The 20,866-nt window shown below is 35.8% G+C and overlaps 2 protein-coding genes across 6 annotated transcripts; one reads left to right on the top strand and one right to left on the bottom strand.

The window, feature by feature from the left end:
* LOC110908305 lies at nucleotides 1-5,536 on the top strand. Of its 5 annotated transcripts, none has more exons than XM_022153222.2 (10): nucleotides 1-130; nucleotides 926-1,190; nucleotides 2,265-2,484; nucleotides 2,581-2,633; nucleotides 2,733-2,769; nucleotides 2,887-2,958; nucleotides 3,571-3,675; nucleotides 4,224-4,380; nucleotides 4,718-4,794; nucleotides 5,220-5,536. In XM_022153222.2, exons 2-10 carry the CDS (start codon nucleotides 1,078-1,080, stop codon nucleotides 5,274-5,276), a joined length of 891 nt encoding a protein of 296 aa, XP_022008914.1. In that variant the 5' UTR covers nucleotides 1-130; nucleotides 926-1,077; the 3' UTR covers nucleotides 5,277-5,536. The 5 variants fall into 5 exon arrangements, with proteins under 5 accessions (XP_022008914.1, XP_035838590.1, XP_022008915.1 ...); XM_035982697.1 differs by having other exon boundaries at nucleotides 4,227-4,380; nucleotides 5,220-5,512; XM_022153223.2 differs by having other exon boundaries at nucleotides 117-373; nucleotides 5,220-5,512.
* A 920-nt stretch (nucleotides 5,537-6,456) lies between these two features.
* LOC110908304 (CBL-interacting protein kinase 32) lies at nucleotides 6,457-14,023 on the bottom strand. Its single transcript, XM_022153221.2, has 15 exons — nucleotides 13,866-14,023; nucleotides 12,117-12,297; nucleotides 11,944-12,006; nucleotides 11,522-11,593; nucleotides 11,331-11,438; nucleotides 11,142-11,222; nucleotides 11,012-11,065; nucleotides 10,739-10,864; nucleotides 10,564-10,653; nucleotides 10,098-10,220; nucleotides 9,489-9,599; nucleotides 8,205-8,318; nucleotides 8,062-8,118; nucleotides 7,882-7,956; nucleotides 6,457-6,878 (listed from the first exon to the last, which is right to left on the bottom strand). Exons 2-15 carry the CDS (start codon nucleotides 12,285-12,287, stop codon nucleotides 6,804-6,806), a joined length of 1,320 nt encoding a protein of 439 aa, XP_022008913.1. The 5' UTR covers nucleotides 12,288-12,297; nucleotides 13,866-14,023; the 3' UTR covers nucleotides 6,457-6,803.
* Between the last annotated feature and the right edge of the window lie 6,843 nt (nucleotides 14,024-20,866).

The raw sequence follows: 20,866 nt of genomic DNA, 5'->3' as shown, positions 1-20,866 counted from the left end.
TCCGGGGCATGCTTAAATCGGGCCCGGGTTGGTTAATCCTGGTCATGCTTAATTCGGGTCCAAACAAAGGTCCTAGCTTCATCTTCTCTCCTCATCTTCTCACGCATCTAATTTGTTGGTGGTGTTCCAGGTTTGTCTTTTTTTTATTTATTTATAAAAATCCCGTCATTCTTGGATCTTTGTAACAATGGTAAAGTGAAATTAAGGTTTCCCCCCACTGATTTGGTGAAATGTTCTTCAAAGTTTGATGCTTTTTGGCAATTCTTAAAGGGTGGTTCTGTTTTGATTAAGAAAGATACCGAGAATTGTAGATTAGCCATTTTAATTTGTGGGTTGAGTTGGGTGCTGTTTTCAAGCTTTGTTTGGATCTTTTGTAAGTTAATTTGGAGATATGGGTCATGTATCTAACTCCTTTGATCCTGTGCCATGATTGATTTGGAGGTTGATTTTGGTGTACCTCAGAATGTTAATCTGTATTATTTGTAGCTTAATTATGAGATTTCATCGGTTTGTTTATGAAATTCAGAGATAAATGAAATTTTTTAACAGTTGTTTTTCAGGTTTTGGGTTGGGTTGGGTTAGGTGTTCGGGTATACTCGGATTTGTTTATTCATACATACCCTATACCTGAATCAAGTATAATATGGGTAAACTGATTACAGTGATTACTCGATCTACCTGAATTGTATATGGGTTGGTAGGTTATTTTTGACAGATCTAAATGGACTTTGACCAGGTTGACCCGTCTCTGAAACCTCTCATTTTGACCCATTGCCCAATCCAATCGGCTTATCTTGCCACGTTTAGTTTAAAACATTCTGATTGCTTTCATCAAGAACTCTCAAAACTGTAGTTTCTCATCTCAATCTATCCTTGTTTTCAAACCTTTTCTGATCGCGAGTAGTTATTGCTTTGTTTTTTTCAGTTTTTTCTTCATTTTTTGCCGTCGGGGATCAAGTGAGTTGGTGCCAAGGATTAAGTTGGAGAATGCTTTGCTGTGGTTTCTTATTCTTACAGTTGGTTAAACAAGAAGTTTTCTGTTATGAGGTTGATTAATACTTGTGATCGGAATAAAAGATGGAGTTATTACATGGAAGCTTAATCCCTCGTTTTAAAATTCGACGACCAATATCGGTTTTTTGTAAGCGGATCAAGAAACAAGATTCTCTTCTCATCGTAGATCTCTTTAGGTATGTGTGTTCCCATTTGTTATTTTAAATACACACACATATTTGAGAAACTTGAGAAGCATTTTGGACCACACATTTTCCTCGAGCCAGAATATTTTTTTTACTTCTAATCGCATGTTTTTAAGAGGGTGTTTTTTTTTTGCATATATACATATATGTATAGTGAAAGTGTAAAATACAATATTGCTTAACGTACGAGCGTACGATGTGAAAATACGCATGTTCTAAAATTCAAAACCCTAATCACGCATGTTATACTTATGTAATGAAGCATGTTATAATTATGTAATAAAGCATGTTTATGGCTTTCAACATGTGTGATTATGTCTTTTCAACATGCGTGATTAGGGTTTTGAGTTTCACAATGTGCGTAATTTCACAGCGTACGCTCGTACGTTGAGGAATATTGTACGTTAACCGGCCTCTGTATGTAATAGTCATTTTTTGGGGATTTTTTATTTTTATTTTTGGGGAATTTGTTTTTTTGAAAAAAACCTTTTTTTTTGGCTGAGTTCTCATAACTCAAGGTGGTTCTCATTTTACCCTTTCCATATATATATATATATAGGGTAGGATTCATGCGAGAACCGCCTTTATTGCGAGAACCAATGTGAACGCAACAAAATAAACCCACTACACCACCAAAAACCCAAAAAGAACCTACCCCCCCCCCCCCCCCCCCCCAAGGGTAAATGCTAAAAACTAAACCATAAAGCTAAACCCCCAAAAAATCGAAAAAACACACAATTTTTTTTAATATTTTTTTTAACAAAAATCGCTACTTATAGTCTCAATTTTTTTTTAATAAACGAAAAGTTGCGATTTTTGTTAAAAAAAAATTGTGTGTTTTTTAGATATTTTTAGGTATTTTTGGTTGTGTTCACATTGGTTCTCGCGGTTCTCGCAATAAAGGGTGGTTCCTAACGGATCCTTCTCCTATGTGTGTGTATATATATATATATATGTGTGTGTGTGTGTGTATTCATGCATTAACATATGTTGAATCAAGATTTTATGGTTTTGATTGACAATCCAATGAATTTAGATTAATATTTTTTATTCAAATTATTTCAGAGAAAATTTCCCAATTTCGTACACTCGATGTAGAACCCTTGAGACACATTGGGATAATACCCAAAGCATTCGGCACCTAATTGTTCCCAGTAATGATGACTCAAAGCAGCCCGAGTTGATTTTCAATCGGCTACAACTCAGTGATGAGGAATATACTGATATGCGGTGTAGCTTTGGTCGTTACATTGCTCGCGAAGCAATATTAAATGAAGAATATTGGGTTGGTGTTTTTATTTCATTTTTTTGTCACTCGTTATTACCTAATATAGTCTCCTTTTCTTTTGAGTTAATTTCCTAAAAAAGATTCACGTGACAGATGGCAGCATGGCTGCGCGCAGAAGCCCATTGGGAAGCCGCAGCTTACAAGCGGTCGGTTATTATATTACTTCCTTCACGAATAGCAGATATATAAACTTTTAAAATGCAAATTATTATGTAGATCATGACAATTTCAATTTGTAATATCAGGCATGCTGAGAGTTTTAAATTGAAGTATGCTGATCAGGTAACAAATTAAATTAACCACACAATAAAATCTCACAGTGGCCGTTGCCCCGTGATTTGTTTTGAAATCCCTATAAAAAATTAATGGCTGTTCGTCGGTTTGTTGTTGGTTGAGCAGGAGTTCAAAGCTTTGAAGAAAAGATGTTCAGGACAGGATGGGAACTTGTTGCAGTGTTTCTGTCTTGTTGCTGTAAGTCTCCGTACTGCAAATTAGCTGTAATCATATGTCCCACATTAAATCTCAGTTTTTTTTTTGCATTATTGCGCACATTAAGTATTGGCGTTCAGAGCTATAAGAGGACAAATTTTGGGAAAGGAAGGAGTGTGTTTTCCAGAGAGTGTGTGTGGGTGTGTGTGTGTGTGGGGGGGGGGGGGGGTGTAATAGATTATTTTGCCCATTTGAGACAACATGGTTGTAGTGATTAGTGAATGTTCCCCGTTATTTTAGGTGACACTGAGCGTTAGAAGCACATTATAGAACAGTCTTGAGCAGGAAATCAACCCGAGTGCGTTGTAAGGGTCAAAAGTTAACATGTAATAAGTAATAACATTAAGGAACTATTATTTGACTATTTATGTAATGTTGAACGCAATTTTGTCAAATCTCATATTGTCTTGATTTTTTTTTTGTGAAATTCATAAAGAAACTTATCACAACTGATGCAAGTGTGGGTGTGTGTTTATTTCCTCATCATGTTATAACAGTTAACGTCATTATGCAAACCTCAAGAATTATCTACGTGTCACTTTGAATTTTATTTATTTTCTTTTATATTATTTTACCTTTTTTGTGACATTACAGGTTAAAAAGGAAGTAAAAAATATGAAAAGAACGGTCTTAAACAGTATCGTTGGAACTATGGACTTGAGCATCCGTCAATATTTGCAAGGAGAAACATATCCTGGGGTAAATGTTCTCCTTTCATAATTCATACCAACAAAACGAGGCAACTAAAATAGTGGTCAGCTTTACAATTAACAAAATAAAGTCAACTCTGTAGTACGTGCTCACTTTGTTCCTCGAAAAATTTCGTATCACAATGTTTGAGGAAAATCGTAAAGTTAAATTAAAAGAAAAAGGTTTCAAAGAAAACGGGTCAAACATGTTGAATGTTGAGAAAAAGTGTATTAGTGTATGCATACATCCTCTTAATTAATTTTATTGAAAAAGAAAGATTATTGTTGATATAATTTAACGTTTTTAATCACCTTTTGACACTTAACTATTTGTAAAATAACTAAAAATGATTAACAAAGAATATTCTGGTCAAAATATTTGTGAAACACTATTTGTCTCAACAACGTTTGAAATGTAATCATATTTGTGTACATGTGAAGGTTGATTATGATTAGTTGCCAAAACACCTTACCTTCGTTTTACTGTTACTTTTATTGTTATTGCTGTTTTTGTTTAATCTAATGCTCTATATCCGTATTATTGTCCCTTCATTAAAGGAGATAAAGAAGCAGTCGTGTGTTTTGGCAAGTAAACAACCTTTTGATGCGCACAAGTATGCCTACATTTCAAACGTTGTTGTGGCCAAATACGCCCGTCGTCGTGGAATTGCAATTAACATGTTAGGCCTAGCTGCTCGTATTGCTGCATCCGTTGGTTAGTTTTGCATCTTTTTTTTTACTATATTCTTATGTTTTAACTTTTAATGACTAATGCGTAAAGTAAAAAAAACAGTTTATAAGAAAACAAGTCGAACGGTTGAATTTTAGTTAAACTGCGTGTTTAATGCACAAGTCCTCCTCACATATTCTGTTGAAAAGGTTTCGTTACTGGAGTAATGTTTCTCTAATCACATTTGAAATGCCATTTGTCTATAAAACGTGGATTAAAAGTCCGCCTGACCCGTGTATTTTGCAACTTCTAGTTTTAACGTATCATATGTTTACATGATTTTTTTAGATCGTAACATGGCTTCTTTTTGTTATGCAAATAGGTATGAAGAAACTATATGTTCATGTAACCGTAGACAACAAGCCCGGCCAGGAATTGTACAAAAAGCGGGGCTTCGAGGTTTGTACCTAACCATTATTCTATGTAGAATTTTCTCTGTCTATATATATATATTTGTATAGATTTGAGATCAGAGCATATGATATCTTTGTCCCAAAGCGCCCCTCCACATGAAACAAAAAAAAATATTAGGCCTTATGGGCCAAATACGCGTGATCCTAATAGAAGGTGATAGCACCCATAAATCACATAGAACATTCAACATTGTCCTTGTGAGTAGATAACCATCACGTTACAATGAGTGTAGGAAACGAGTCAGGTTTAAAACTCATCGAATTGAAATGAACCAAACGGTTTGAAAGTCAGCCAGAGATTCAAATGATTTCAACACCTTAAATTCATTTATTACAACAAATTAGATTTTTTTTTTTTTTTTTAAATTTTAAAGTGTATGGTTCTTGTTAAGGTTGGCATTTTTTTTGCAGTTTGTTACAAGTGATGCATCAAGCAACGGGCATCTACTAATGCGGATGGAACTGTAAGCCATGCTCTAACGTACTTTTGGGACTCCTGGGCGCGACTACATTGTAAATTTGTTTGTGAATGATGCAATTATTTATAGTATATGTGAATGTTTGTTCTTGTATTACAAAAACACAGAATACCAAAACAAGGAACCATACGAGCTAAGAAAATACATACATCTTGGCTTATGTACGTGTTTGTATGCTGTATATCCAACATTTTAATCAAAGAAAAAAATGATAACATGAGTACACGGACGGATGTCTGTTACCTGTAAGTTCTTTTTATGTGTTATATATGCATCTTTTATGGCAAACCTAAGGTTCCAATCTGGGTCTTGTTATAGACATGCCATAGAGTTTATGAAATGGTGGTAATGTTAGCCAAATTGTTAGTTGTATTGGTGAACCTATTATGCTTGATGAGATGCGGTTGGGGTGCTAGCTTTTGCCAGAGTTTGGTAGAGATCACAGCTGGGTCAAATTTAGCAGACCAGGTTAAATAAAATTTTCCTTCTTTGATTGGTTCTCATGCAGTGGCCTAGTTTCATTAAACTATGGGTCCGGTCCTAGGTACAACTAGTTTATGATGCAAGGGCCGAGGAAGAAGAGGTGATACATCTCTGCTTCTTGATAGCTTTACGTCTCTATTTGATTGCTTTGCTTATTGCATAGTTTGATTGTATACTACTCTTTTGCTCGTGTTTAGATGGCTAGGCTATCTTTTCTGTTTGTTTTGGCAGCTTGGTATACTATTTTTTCACGGCACTAAAAAATATATATTGTTATTTAATGGGTTTCCAATCTCCTTGAAGAGAACTTTGTGACGAGCCAAGAAGTGTCCAAAATAGAGCTAAAATTTATGAGATTTCGATGCACAAAGTGCTGCAATTGAAATGATAAAGTTGTAAGAAATTGTGTGGTAACTTCTCTCGTAGAAGGATGGTAAAACCTCACAAGGGTATATTGGTATTATATAAGTGAGCCTTCCACAGATATTACTTTCTTAGCAACGAGGAAGAAGTGGGGAGTCGCACCCTTCCGCTCATGCACATGTCGTTGGAGATGGGCGTAATATGACATTTTGGTGGCGTACTTTACACTTCGCACACACACACCACTACGAGTTGTCTTTAATAGCAAACCACCCTACCAGCATCACACACACACCAGAAACCAAGTCACATACCAAGTCAGGTGCATAATACTTTGATTAGCAGGAAGAAAATAAAGTACAACATATCACAGAGCTTTCATGGTCTTTCTGGCCATTTGTCCTAAAAGAATTCAATTATGGGACAATTTGATGTGTTACTGACAAGTTTTTTAAGGGGATATAAAGAATTACAAATAGATAATTTTACAACTTTTTTTTTTTCTTGAGTCGACTTCTTATCAAACAAACAATTGCAACACGTCTCTTCTATCTACAAGTGATATCGTCCAATAATACAAATGGTCGACAAGAAACATAATATGCAGCATGGTTTTCTCCATCTATAAAAGCTCAAAATCGCGCAACGAGAATAAAAATTCCCGGAGTTTTTACGCAGGTTCTTGCATTTCCTCTTCTGTTTTCCAAACAACATTTTTGAGGCTACTGGAAAGTCTTTTGTAGAACTGCAGCAAAAAGAAACAAAAAGTTAAACAGGTGAGTCTAATGCTGTCGCTTTTATACAATTCAGCGTGAACATAACAGTTTACTCACTTTACAATTGTATTAACTACTAGCTTTGGTGATTTTGACCCATTTACAGGTAAACTGGCCAGGGTATATTTAGCCTCTAACAAGTCACATGAGTTGAAGTCTACGAAAGTAGTTAAAAATGGAAACGGGTCGAAAGTCGCCTAAAATGTAAATATAATGCATAAACCTCCTATTTTCTTTATTTATTTTAGGGAAATTGGCCTGTAATAATCCCACCTAGACCTTATTGGCCATTAATAATCCCACCTCAGAATATTCCTCCCACTAGTCCCACCTTTCACCTATTTTTCCTACAATGGTCCCCCATTAAAAAAACTTAACGGAGTTAAGCTTTTTTCCAAATTACAAAGATTTTTTAGGGCTTTTGATTAGAACGATGATACGAGTTCATTGATGTAAAACTTGCCTCGAAACGGTGCTCCAAGTTGTATTATATTTTTTTTTCCCAATTTTGCCCCTCCTTCATTAAAAGTCCCCTTCCACCATTAATGAGGAGTTTTCGAGTTTTCTCCCTAAGTATGAGTTTTTAATTGAACTTCTCCCTTATTACATAATATATATTTATTATATGAAATAAAACTTAATATATGTATATATATATATTGGCTCATATAGGCTCGCGGGCATGAGCCTAATCAAGCTCGGTATCTAAAGCTCGGGCTCGTTAACACAGAGAGATCTCGAGTAGCGCACAGACATCAACTCTTTTACACCCCTAATTTTTTATTATTGTTTTTGCAGATAAATTACTTCCATCATATTTTACACCTCATATATGCATATATAAAATTCGAAAGAACAAAACATAAAAAGCGTTTCGTGTTAGATTGACCATTTTGGGCCTGGTTGTCCGACCCGCCCAACTAAAGTTGACATAAATGACAAACGGAAACTGAACACACAAGAATATCATACCTTATGAAATTCCAAAGTATCTCCTTTTGCTTTTCTTATTTCAACCATGTGAAGTGATGGTGCTACTTGAAACACCTAGTAAAGGGTACAAATTGTAAGATACTTTGTAAAAGTTAGTTTTAATATTATTTTTTGTCAAAATTAAGCATATTTATTTGATTACGCATCACAACATGGTACCTCAGTAGCAATATTGAGGTTTCCTTTTCTCCCAGCTTTAATATTTTCAAGCCTTAACTGAGATGAGAAACAGAGAATTATTAGTTTATTACTCATCCAAAAACTTATCAATTTAAAGTATATATTAATGTAAATATTTAAACCTTATAGTTCTTCTTGTGCACATCAAAACCAAGAGGTTTTGCAGCTTCTTCGATTTTACTAACTATCTCATTTGCTGGGCATCTCGATGTGAATCTTGTCTCCCTTTTGAACGCCTGCATCCAAATTTATTTCCAAAATTTAATACAAGTTAAAATCAGTGATGATAATTGATACAGAATAACAGTGAAATTCCAATGACCCACACTGAATTTTACTTTGATCATGACTGTAGGCAATTTTAGCCAATTTACCTATGGATGGGTGGACTCGCTGATCCCTAACAGGTCAAGCGTCGCCCCGAAGTGTACTTTTGATACATAAAGGTCCTACTGGAAATAATATAATTTTTGTGTATTATAATAAACAATTTTTATTTACAAGTAGGGCTGTAAGTGAACCGAACATTCAACGAACAGTTCGTGAACCGTTCGGCGGGAAGTTCATTTATGTTCGTTCGTTTAATAAATGAACACACACGAACAAGAAATTTCGTTCGGTAAGTTACAAAAACGAACATGAACAGAGGATGCGTTCGTTCTTTATGTTCGTGAACGTTCAGTAATGTGTTCATTTATGTTCGCTCGTTTACGTTCATTTGTGTTCATTCATTTAAAGGTTTTTTATGTGACATTTTTATTTTATCGCCTTTAGTTTTTAAAAATTGGAAACCATAGTCATACTACACGCCTCTGCCAACATCCTTCATTTGACGTTTTCAATTTCAATTTTCGTTAAAGCTTAGCAAACTTCTTAATTTTTGTGTTAATTATGTTTATGATAGTTATGTCAACTATGTTTAGATAGTTATGTTAAGTACCTGTTTATTTTTGATAGATTCTTCGTATTCTTATGAAAAATGCAGATTTTATTTTAAAATTAATATATAACGTTCGTTTGTGTTCATTTATGTTCATGAACATTTGTTCGTGTTCGTGCGTGTTCGTTTGTGTTCGGTAAATGTTCATGAACATGTTCGTTTCCCTAATGAACGAAAAAGAAATCTCGTTCGGTAAGCGTTCGTGAATCGTTCATAAACATGTTCATTCCTTAATGAACGAACAATGCCTTGTTTGTGTTCGTTCGGTTCGTTTACAACCCTATTTCCAAGCAAGTACTTTGTAGAGTATTCCATATTCAAGGGTTAACCTAGCCCGACCCATTTTGACTGGCATGCATGGCGCAAGAGTATATATATATACACACAATCCTTCACAAAGTAAAAGATATAATACACAATATTAATAAGTGGAAGGTTGTTGATATAAAAGAACAAAAGTATTAACCTGTTCCATCTCAAAAAGGTTGCCAAGGTTGAGCCCCTTAGACATAGAAATCAACTCAAAAGCATTCATGGCAGCTGGATGTTCTTCTTTCTTTTCTGTCACGTGATACTCCTGATGTAAAACAAATATATAAACTTTCAGAAACTTGGGCATTTTACAATACACACCGTAATCTTATTTGTAGCTTATAAATTATGTAATAAAGATACTGAACTTTTTATATATAATTCAAGCATAACAGAGCTCATAAAACCTTCATTAACATTACAACAAAAACAAAAAGGTTAACTTTCTAGTTATTTATGTTAAATAAAAAAAAATGTTGGCTCATTCACTTACAGATAAATTCATAAATCGATTTGGGTTGTTTTTAATTTCAAGAAGGTCAAATAAAAAATTGTTTAGCTAAAAGGGGAGTGTCTCTAACGGGTTATAAGTTCCCCGAAGTCAATTTTGCTGCACACAATCCCCTACATCGTTTTTAGATGATTATTGTAATAATAATAACAGAATATTGTTTTTGTTTAAATTATTAACTTATTACTTTTTATAAAAATGGGCAAAAAAGTGTTTGAAGATTACATAGTATAATAAAGTTGATAAACTTACTTCTGAATCTTGAAAAGCTGCTTCCACATCATCAAAATTTGCCTCTCCCTTCTCAACAAATTCAGGTTGTTTAAAATCTTGTTTAAACCACTCATCATTCAAAAGCTCAGGTATTGTTATCCGCTGCCACAAAAAGAGGGCTTTGAGACGCACATATACATATTCCTAATTACGTAAGCCGACAAATAGTGAAAAGCTGCAAAGGACTAAAGATTCAGTTGTTAATGATCTAGTCACAATCACAAATAATTGCATGATTATGGTCTTCATAATGCATGTATCTTTTCTAGCTAATGCAGCAATTAGATACATAACAAGACATACACACATATAAATATTGAGAAGAGAACCGCATAAGCAGTTATATGTAATGTAGTGAAGATATAGTGGGGAAGAGAAAGAGAATGGTTACGTGATCACATAACTGCCTTATAAGAAAATGTCAACATTAGTGTGCAACACTTACGGTCATGGGGTTGGGATCCAATATGCGAGTTATCAACTTTCTGGCACTAAAGGATATCCATGGAGGACAAGTAAACTCTGCAGCTGAAATCTGCACACAAAAACACCCAAAGTAACTCAACAGGAGATTTGACAACAATGAATCGAATGTAATTCTCAATTTATATGATGCTCACTTTTTTATATAGGTTTATAAGATTAGAATCATCAAATGGCAAGTAACCTGCAAGCAGTACAAAGAGTATGACTCCACACGACCATAAATCTGCAGTCGCCCCATCATATCCTCTATCATTCAAGACCTAAAAATGATTAAATATCATCACTACATGAAAAAGAAGCACTAGATGATGATGAGTAAGCAATTTTGACCCATATACAAACGGGTCGATTTAGGTTATGTTGTAAGCATAATGAGGAAAGACGATAGAATTAACAGTTGTCTGCACCTCAGGAGCAACATAATTTGGAGTTCCACACGTTGTGTGAAGCAAGCCATCATCCTGTAAAATAAAACTTTAGAATTCAATAAAAGATTTAACACAAAGAACAATTAAAAGTCAAAATCTTTTTACTTACCCTAACTTGTCGAGAAAGGGCACTCAGTCCAAAGTCTGAAACTTTGAGGTTTCCGGAAGCATCCAGAAGCAAATTTTCCGGCTGCAGGAATGTTAGTAAGTAGTGAGACTATAAATACAGACCGATAAAAACATCTGGTAATCACTCTCAGTCAAAGGAGAATCTTGAAAATAAAAGAGTGTTGACTACCTTTAGATCTCTATGATAGACACCCCTACTATGGCAATAATCAACAGCATTGATGAGTTGTTGAAAATACTTTCTGGCTTCATCTTCATGCATTCGTCCATGGTTCACCTTCATAATCAAATGGAAACTTCTGAGCATGAATATTCAAATGATTAAAAATGAGACGATATATATAAGTATCAGAAAATTACAATTTTATCAAAAAGCTCTCCCCCTGTGACAAATTCAAGTACAATGAATATCTTGGTCTTGCTCCCCATAACCTGAAGAAACAAAACACTATTAAAAGACACACATAACTTCTAATCACGTAAACCATTCATATTCTCTTCACTTTTTTTTTTTTTTTTGAACGGCTCATATTCTCTTCACTATTTTGGTCATTTTTCACATATTAGCCTCTTGGAGACCCTACATTTGAGTAATCAATTTTGACCCATATGTACATGAAGCGTTGCCACAAGGGTCTGAGGTGTTTTTCCCAATCACCTTGTGTGCCTTGCGCTTCAGAGTTCAGAAGCGTTTTCTTAAAATCAAGATTTAATGGAGAAAATGAAGTATCGAAATAAAGTTTAACATGAGTTGTATGTTATTTACAAAAAGATTAGAAGACCTCATATAACCGGACCACATTGGGATGCTTTATCAACTTCATGGTTGCTATTTCCATTTTTATCTGCATCACCAAGATAACACATAAAAGAATGAAAGTAAATCAACCAAGATCAATTCATCGGAATGGCACAATTGTAAATATTAGAAATTGTGAGAGTAGAAGCAACCAACCAGTTCAGCCATTTTATGCTTCACAACTTTTTCTTTATCAAGGATCTTGAGAGCCACAGGCTCCCCTGTTTCAGAATTCCTAGCAAACTTCACTTTCGCAAAAGTCCCCTCACCGATTGTCCTTCCCACCTCATATTTACCCACTCGACGCTTGATTTTGGGGGGATTCATGCTTGATTATCTGATATCAAGACATGATTATCGTATCAGGAGTTCATATGCTAATCAGACATGCAATTAACAGCAAAGTAACCCTAGCAGAATCAGTTGCTCTGCTTTGCAGTTGCAGATAAGTTCAAATAACTAAAAACAGTATACCCTAACTGATAACTTGAACTAAAAATCAATGAATTTCAATAATTCAACAAATTCGAAGCATAAAAAAAGTGAAGACAAGAAAATTAAGAGAGATTATGGTGAAATTGAGATGAAACATAACATAATTCTTGTATCGTGAGTTCATCGGATAATCAGACATACAATTAACAGCTAAATCATCCAATAAATCCTCTTAGAATCAGTTGCATGCTTGGAGGATAACTCCAAATCACTAAAAACAGTAACCCTAACTGGTAATTCGAACTCAAAGTCTCAAAATCAATGAATTTCAGTAGATCTAACAAATTTGCAGCATAAATAAAGTGAAAACTATAGAACTGAATAATATTATAGATGAAATTGAGATGGAACATAACATAACTCTCGTAGAAGGAGTTGTTTATATGCTAAATCATCCAAACAAACATATCAAAATCAGTTACTCTGTTTCGCACGTAAGTTCAAATCACAAAAAACAGAAACCCTAATTGTTAACTCGAACTCAAATTTAATAAATTTCAGTAGATCTAACAAATTTCAAGGTGAAAACGAGAGAACCGAGAGAGATTGTACCCTAGATTCAGTGAAATTGAGATAAAACAACACAGACGAAGAAGCTTTAAAAGATGATAGAAGTTCATATGATCATCAGACATGCAATTAACGTTTAACAGCTAAATCAACCAAACAAACTATCAAAATCAGTCACTCTGTTTTGCACATAAGTTCAAATCACTAAAACCAGTAACCTTAACTGTTAATTCGAACTCAAAATCAACGAATTTCAGTAGATCCAACAAATTCGAAGCATAAATCAAGTGAAAACGATAGAACTGAGATGAAGCATAACATAATTCTCGTATCAGAAACATGCAACTAACAGCTAAATCGTCTAAACAAACTATCAAAATCAGTCACTCTGTTTTGCACATAAGTTCAAATCACTAAAACCAGTAACCCTAACTGTTAATTCGAACTCAAAATCAATGAATTTCAGTAGATCCAACAAATTCGAAGCACAAATCAAGTGAAAACAATAGAATTGAGATGAAACATAACATAATCGTCGAATCAGAAACATGCAACTAACAGCTATATCGTCTAAACAATCAGTACTCTGTTTCGCAGATAAGTTCAATCACCAAAAACAGTAACCCTAACTCTTAATTCGAACTCAAAATCAACGAATTTTAATCGATCCAACAAATTCGAAGCATAAATCAAGTGAAAACAATAGAATTGAGATGAAACTTAACATAATTCTCGTATCAGAAACATGCAACTAACAGCTAAATCGTCTAAACAATCAGTTACTCTGTTTCGCAGATAAGTTCAATCACCAAAAACAGAAACCCTAACTGTTAACTCGAACTCAAAATCATTAAAATTCAAAACTCATAGCATAAACAAAGTGAAAACGAGAGAATCTACCGGTGAAATTGAGATGAAACAGTACAGACTTTGGATGATGATGATAGTGAGGAAGAAGAAGCAGAAGAAGAAGATGAAGGTTCGGAAGGATAATGGATGATGACTGAAAAGGGAAAAACAGAAAAAGGGAAGAAGTAGTGAAGCATATCTTGTGATCCATGTGAGCATGATTATATAGACCTGTCACCAACACCCGCCACAGATTCAATGACACCCGCCACATGGGTCCCAAACCACTTTGTTTGCATGTTTACGGACGGATGTGCATAACCACCTTCAAATAATATAATAATAAAAATAATAATAATAATAGTGCTGGTTTTTATAGATTTTTTTGTAGATATTCTTTTATTGCTTTTATTTATTGCGTTGCTCAAAAGAGGTATAGCGGTCGGTGATGGTTTATGTCCGTTTTGCAGAAGTGAAGATGAGTCCGTGGAGGACATCATGTTTATTTCCGACGATTCTTTGGCAAAAGATCAGCAGATGGTGTCGGTTACAAAATATTTTTGGTTTCTCCTTCAAAGATCTTTTGGAGTACGTTTCGATGGGGTCGACTGAGAAGAATGCATTTAAAGGTATCGTTATCATTTCGTGTTGGAGCCTATGAAAAGCTAGGAATCAAGTGGTGTTTTCAGGTTCTCAAGTCAAGGTAGAAGATGTTTTTAGCGAAGTGAGATCATTGGGTTTCCTTTGGTTCAAAAGTCGATCGAAGTTTAATCATATTCTTTGGTCGAATTAATGTAAATTTGTATTTATGTAGTTTATTCTTGTTTTGTGCTTGGCCCGGTTTTCGGGTCGGCCATGGTTTCTAATGGAGTTTTCTTTTAAAAAAAAATCCTTTTAACAATAGTAAACTACAATTTGTGTAGTTAGTTGGAAAAGTCATGTTAATGTCACGGGCCAAATATTTGAATATCGCAATGCTATGGGCTGTGCTTCAACGCTTAGGTTACTGGCTAGTCCTGGACTTTATCGGGGGACGGAGTCAGTGTCAATGAAGAGGTGTGTGTGCCTAGTCGTGCAAACGACGAACGCACCACTGGTCAAGAGCTGGCGCCGCTCTCCTGATGAGTCCAAGGCAGGACGAAACCAGTGACCCACACAAAGAAGCGGGATGGATTAGCTTGTCCCCGGGGACTTGAGGACGCCACACGGGGGTCGAAAGGTAACCCCGTGACAACATGGTATCAGAGCAGAACGATTCTCGGATACGTTGGAACGTGACTCTTAACGAAATGAGCTTAACATTTAGAGTATGGTTGCGCAATGGTGGTGGGAGAAGATCAAATATGGGTTTGCTTCGGCAAAGGTCTTTGTACTCCGCGAGTATGGGATCGTGAGAGCCGCTCAAGTATAGTTGCAGTGAAGCCCTCCGTGTTATGTTCAAAAATCTACGGTCCAAGCAGCGCCATAAAAAGGAAGTTTTTGTGAAAGCTGCTACAACTATTCAAAAATCCGATGCGGCGGACGTCAGCGCCACTTAAAACCAAAACTGACGTATTATATTGAACATGCACGACAGAAGATCATTGTTGCTGTGCTTTCGGGTGTCCTACTCTTCCAAAGTGAATCATACTCAACATAAGGGGGATCATGCATTGTCAAGTATGCGAGCTGGTATGGGACGACGAGCATGCATGATGACGTGCATGAAATGGTGGTGGGAGAGTGTCACGGGCCAAATATTTGAAGATCGCAATGCTATGGGCTGTGCTTGAACGCTTGGGTTACTGGCTAGTCCTGGACTTTATCGGGAGACGAAGTCAGTGTCAATGAAGAGGTGTACGTGCCTAGTCGTGCAAGCGACGAACGCACCGGCGCCACTCTCCTGATGAGTCCAAGGCAGGACGAAACTAGTGACCCACACAAAGAAGCGGGATGGATTGGCTTGTCCCCGGGGACTTGGAGATGCCACACGAGGGTCGAAAATTAACCCCATAACATTAAGCTATTAATCCTAGAATTTTGATTCCTGAGCTTTTGCGCTTTTCTTTTGAGCAATTTGCGTCCCTGGCTATAATATAACAATTTTCCCTCCAAATCGATTGTAACACCTCAAAATTTAATTAGGTGTATTTTGTTTTAAACATGTTTATTGTAGGATCGGAATCTGACCCGAACGAGTAAATCAGAGGAGTTTGATCAGATACAGGTGCGGAAAACAAGTACCTGACGAAGAACCAGCTAGATCTTCACTTAATTCTCTTTACTGATTGATTTAACACTTTTTACACGCAATTCTCACACCGGCAGCACCTCGGTATGGAAATCTCAAAGTTACAAATGTGGACCTCTCATATGGTGTTTATAGGTGAGGTGGACCTCTTATTCGGCATGTCCGTATAAGCGGTCCAGGTAGGTGTGAGGTGGACCTCTTATTCGGCATGTCCGTATAAGCGGACCAGCACTCTAAAACACCTAAACTCTCCAGTTTTCTCGTAAAACGCGCCCTAATCTATACAATACAATGAAAAACTCGATCTAAGACGAAATCAACAGATGTAGCGCACCAACAAACTCCCCCTCAGATGTTGATGGAGTCGACTATCGAGTCACAACAATGCTGTGTCTTCACATCTTCACTCTTGATCAGTCTCTGGGCTTTCTTTCTCTCTATCTTCAGACTCCCCTTCTCGATTTACTGGCATTCCTTTGTTCTTCAGTAATATCTTCAGGATCGTTGTCTGTCTTTTCATCTAACAGCTTCTCATCTTTTCCTGCAAATTCTCTACCCAAAACATAAGTTTTACAATTTTTAGAATAAAGACATATGCCCTAAAACAAACTCTTTCTCAAACCAAACTGAAACGTTATCAGTGACAATATTGATGAACCCCCTGAAAGGTTAAATTATGAAAACATTTGATTCCTAACAAACACTCCCCCTCAAATATTGCTCATCATGTTTAGCACTCGGAATTTTGAAAGTCAGCTTTCCAATATCAGTTGTCGAAAATCTTTTTGACTTTTTCAAAAGCTTATGCTAAAACACACTGAAAATCTTTTTGGATTTTGAAATAAAGAAAATGTAATACAGTAAAGAAATATTTACAAACAATATTTTTGTGAGTTCGTGTAAGAGGATCATATCAGTTTATGAGACAAGTCACCAACACCGTTAAGCTTCATTTCATTTTAAGTTCTAAACAATTCACCTAGATTGTCAGTATGTTTGTCCACTTAAATTTTCACACAAGTTTCAACTGATCCGAGATACGATATTAATGTCTTAAGAACTTAAACTTATCCGTGTGTCCCACTACTTGAATATACTCCCGTATCCAGATCCCAATATTCAGTCTTACAGGTGAGTATACCACAGATGATATCTGTTCAGGGGTTAAATGCGAAACCGTGAGAGCTCAGGTCAGAACTTCCGTTCAGCAGAGAGATGACGGCTCGACTTTTGGTGTGTCCCCTTTAGAGGATCTTTTGATTTCAATAGCAGCGACTATCAATTTTATTGTTTCATCAGCTTGCTGAGGGCGGCGCCTATGTTTCAAAGCATTTGCGGAAAGCATTATTCGGAGACTAGGTCAGTACTTCCATACAGCAGAAGTCCCGGGATAATACCCCAGATATCACTGAGCATAAAGACCTAGTATCTCAGAATAAGGGACCTTTCAAACAAGATTTCAGGGGTTACCTATATATCCAAGCAGTTTTGTTAACCCACAGAATAAGTAAGTTTGAATTTTAGGTTTATATCTCGTCACAATTTACTAAGCGTGCAAAAACCTACTGGCATATCCTCAGTGAGATTGTTTATCACATATTAACTTTCCAATTCTTTAGCATGTTGTGACAGTCCACTGATGTACTATCATTTCCTCTTTTCACAACAAAACTTATTTTTGAATTTTATCATGTTTTTGGCTTTTTCAAATTTTCTAATGTTTTTGGATTTTCTGAAATTTCCCTACTCCCCCTAAAATGCAAACACATTTCAAAGGAAATTTGAAAATAACTAGATTCTTGACCCACTTGAAAACATAGAAAACAACACAAACTGTACAGAATCATGACAACCAATATCAAATCGCCTCAATTCTCCATTCACTAGGCATAAACAATCTGAACTCCCCCTTTCACAAACCATTTTCTCATTTAGATTTCAAAACACTGAAGTTTGTTTTAATCAAAATGATTTTTCCGGAAAATGAGTTTGTTAAGATAAAACCACGTGTAGGTTTATCACTTTGTTAAAATCGGGGATATGGTTCATCATCTTGTTCTTTGTAATATCATGAGTTAGTAAATCAAGTACAACTTAATGTCCCTGATTTACTGTTTTGCAATTGAGCAACCTGTACCACTTGTAAAATAACTATACAATACCACTTGTATGTATATACAAAATGCCGATTCCTGCTTCGCACTTACCAACCTGGAAGCTCCGGCGTAGTCATTCAACCTGTAAAGTTTTAACAATTTTAAGAATTTTTCATACAAACTCAAAATACATGAATAATGCCGATTCCTGATCCACGATTACAAACTTGGGATCTCCGGCAAGTCAGGTTTTTCAAGCAAAGAAAATGTCCACCCAAGCCTGACCAGCCTTGGGTGATTTCAATTCAGATTTTGTTGGGGTGTAAGTTGCTTTCTTTGTAGCGTAGAAGTCTTTTACCCCTTTCACCTTCCTATCAACCATTTTACCGAAAATTTTCTTTACATTCCCATTAAAAGCCTTCTCAACATCAAAATTATCTTTTTCAGAAAAATCCTGATTTGAGATTTCAGTCTTTCCAACTTTTCTTTTAAAATTCTCAGTCCTCAATGGTGGAAAGTTCTCGTCATCCATTGAAGGAACTGAGTTTTCATCACTCTCATCAAACTGTGGCTCCTCTGATTTTGTGGAATCAGACTCATTGCCAGATTTTACCTCAGATTTCTTAACAACCCATTTTTGGTTGTCAAGTTTCACACTTCGCCTGTAAAATCTCTTCGAACATTCACCAACTTCAAATGTTGAATTTTTGAAAATTTTAAATTGTTCAGTTGGTGGTTCGGTTTTATCAACTACAACTTGTTTCAATTTTCCAGAAACTCCCTGTTTTGTGTTCGTCGCTTTTGGACAGTTCCATGCAATGTGACCGGCTTCATTGCATCGAAAACAGGTTCTGGTTTCTTTCTTCACGTAAGCTTCATTCTTTTTCTTCTCGGCAAGAAATTCTTGATTTGATTGTTTCCAGAATGAGCACTTCTTCTCCTCTTCTGAGCTTATACCTGAAACAAATTTTGTATTTGTTTTAGAAGATTTTCCATTTTTATAGTTTTCTGGTGGAGTAAAACCAAGTCCTTTCTTTTTGTAGCTACGATTTTGGTTTGGTTTCTTTTGAAAACCCGAACCAGAATTGTAACCTTTTTTCTTGTTTAGACGTTGTTGAACTCTTGAGGTGTAAAATTTAGGTTTTACAATAAGATTTTCATCTTTTATTTCAGAAATATTAATTTCTGTTAGTTTGAAAACCTTTCTAATCATTTCTGGTTTAACACCTCTTATTGGAAACTCTTTATCAAAATATAATTTGTCAGAACCATTCAAAGTATATGCAACTTCAAACGTTTCGTCATTCAAATTAGATTTTGACAATAAAAACTCTTTATTGTAAACCCGTTTTCCCGATGATTTCGAACTCTTTTCAGACGAACTCGAACTCCTGACTGACTGACACGAACTTTCGGACTCGGACTATGACTCTGACTCCTCATCCTTATCCAACACTTGATCGACCACTCGTTTAATCAGTTCAGATTCATGATCTGTGTCGGACGCTGTGAACGTGACGTCAATATTGTCTGGTAAAACATCGGTTATCTCGGATTCTAGCTTAATATTGATCGCCCGTTTTAGTTCTTCCTCATTAGGTTTTCTAGGCGAGTACCCTTCCCAAATCGGAGGCGGACACTTATTATAACAGACACCCTGTTTCTTACCATTATCCTTTCTCTTCGTTGGTTGTTCATCTTTAAATGCCTCAAAACCTTCAACTGTTGGATAAATTCTGTCGATTACGTAGTCACAACCTTTGTAACTTTGCAGCAATCTTCTGATTCTTTCATTCTCAGCTGCTTCACTATCCAACTCTTTCTTCAACTTTGCACATTCTTCTATATACATGTTGATCTCTTTCTGCTTTGTCATCATGGTAGCATTCAACATCTTCAAAGCTTTCTCTCTTTCAAAGTTAGTCTTCTCCAGACCATTCACATGCCTATTCAATACATCATACGACTTTTTCAAGTTTTTTACATCAAACAACAACTGTTCTTTCAACTTTTCTAACTCACTAAACCTCTCGTCTTTCTCTATACATTGTTTACAAGACTCTAAACATGTGAGACAGGGTTTTGTGACTTCAACTATCTTCTCGACTTCAACTCTCTTTTCAACTTCCACAATCTTCTCAATCACTTTGACTTCTTTTATCTCCTTTGCAGCTTTCTTCTCTTTCAGTTTCTTCAGTTTTTCTGCAAAATAAAATTCAAAGCTATCAGAAGATAAGTGAGTTTTTCCAATATTAATCTGTTCAATCTCTTCATCAGTATCACTTGTTTCTGATGAACTGTTTTCAGAAGAAACAGATCCTTCATCTTCACTCTTCTCTTCATCAGATAACACTTCCATCCATTCCTTCAGCATTTCTGGCTTTTGAATGATATGTGCAATGAACGCTTTAACATTTGAATCAGCTGGAATATATTTGTCCCAGCTAAATCCTTCAGCCACTTTCTCATTATCTTGATCAGCGATGCCAAAATAAGCTTTCCTGTTTGCATCCTCGATCATTCTTCCACGTGCCGTTTGAGGTTCCTTTTGTTGATGCGGTTGATGAGTGATTTGCTGATAAATGGTTTTCCTGTAATAATCATCTTTCCCAGACGATTCTTTTTATCCTCTTGGCTGCTGATTCTTGCACTCTCTTTTAAAGTGACCTTTCTCCCTGCAACGAAAACAAACAACTTTAGATTTATCAAATCCTAAGTTAGAAAGG

The sequence above is a fragment of the Helianthus annuus genome, chromosome 14 (assembly GCF_002127325.2).
Source record: "Helianthus annuus cultivar XRQ/B chromosome 14, HanXRQr2.0-SUNRISE, whole genome shotgun sequence".
Classification (NCBI taxonomy): Eukaryota; Viridiplantae; Streptophyta; class Magnoliopsida; order Asterales; family Asteraceae; genus Helianthus; species Helianthus annuus.
Note: the sequence above shows the minus strand (reverse complement) of the source record. Positions and strands in the feature narration are given on the sequence as shown.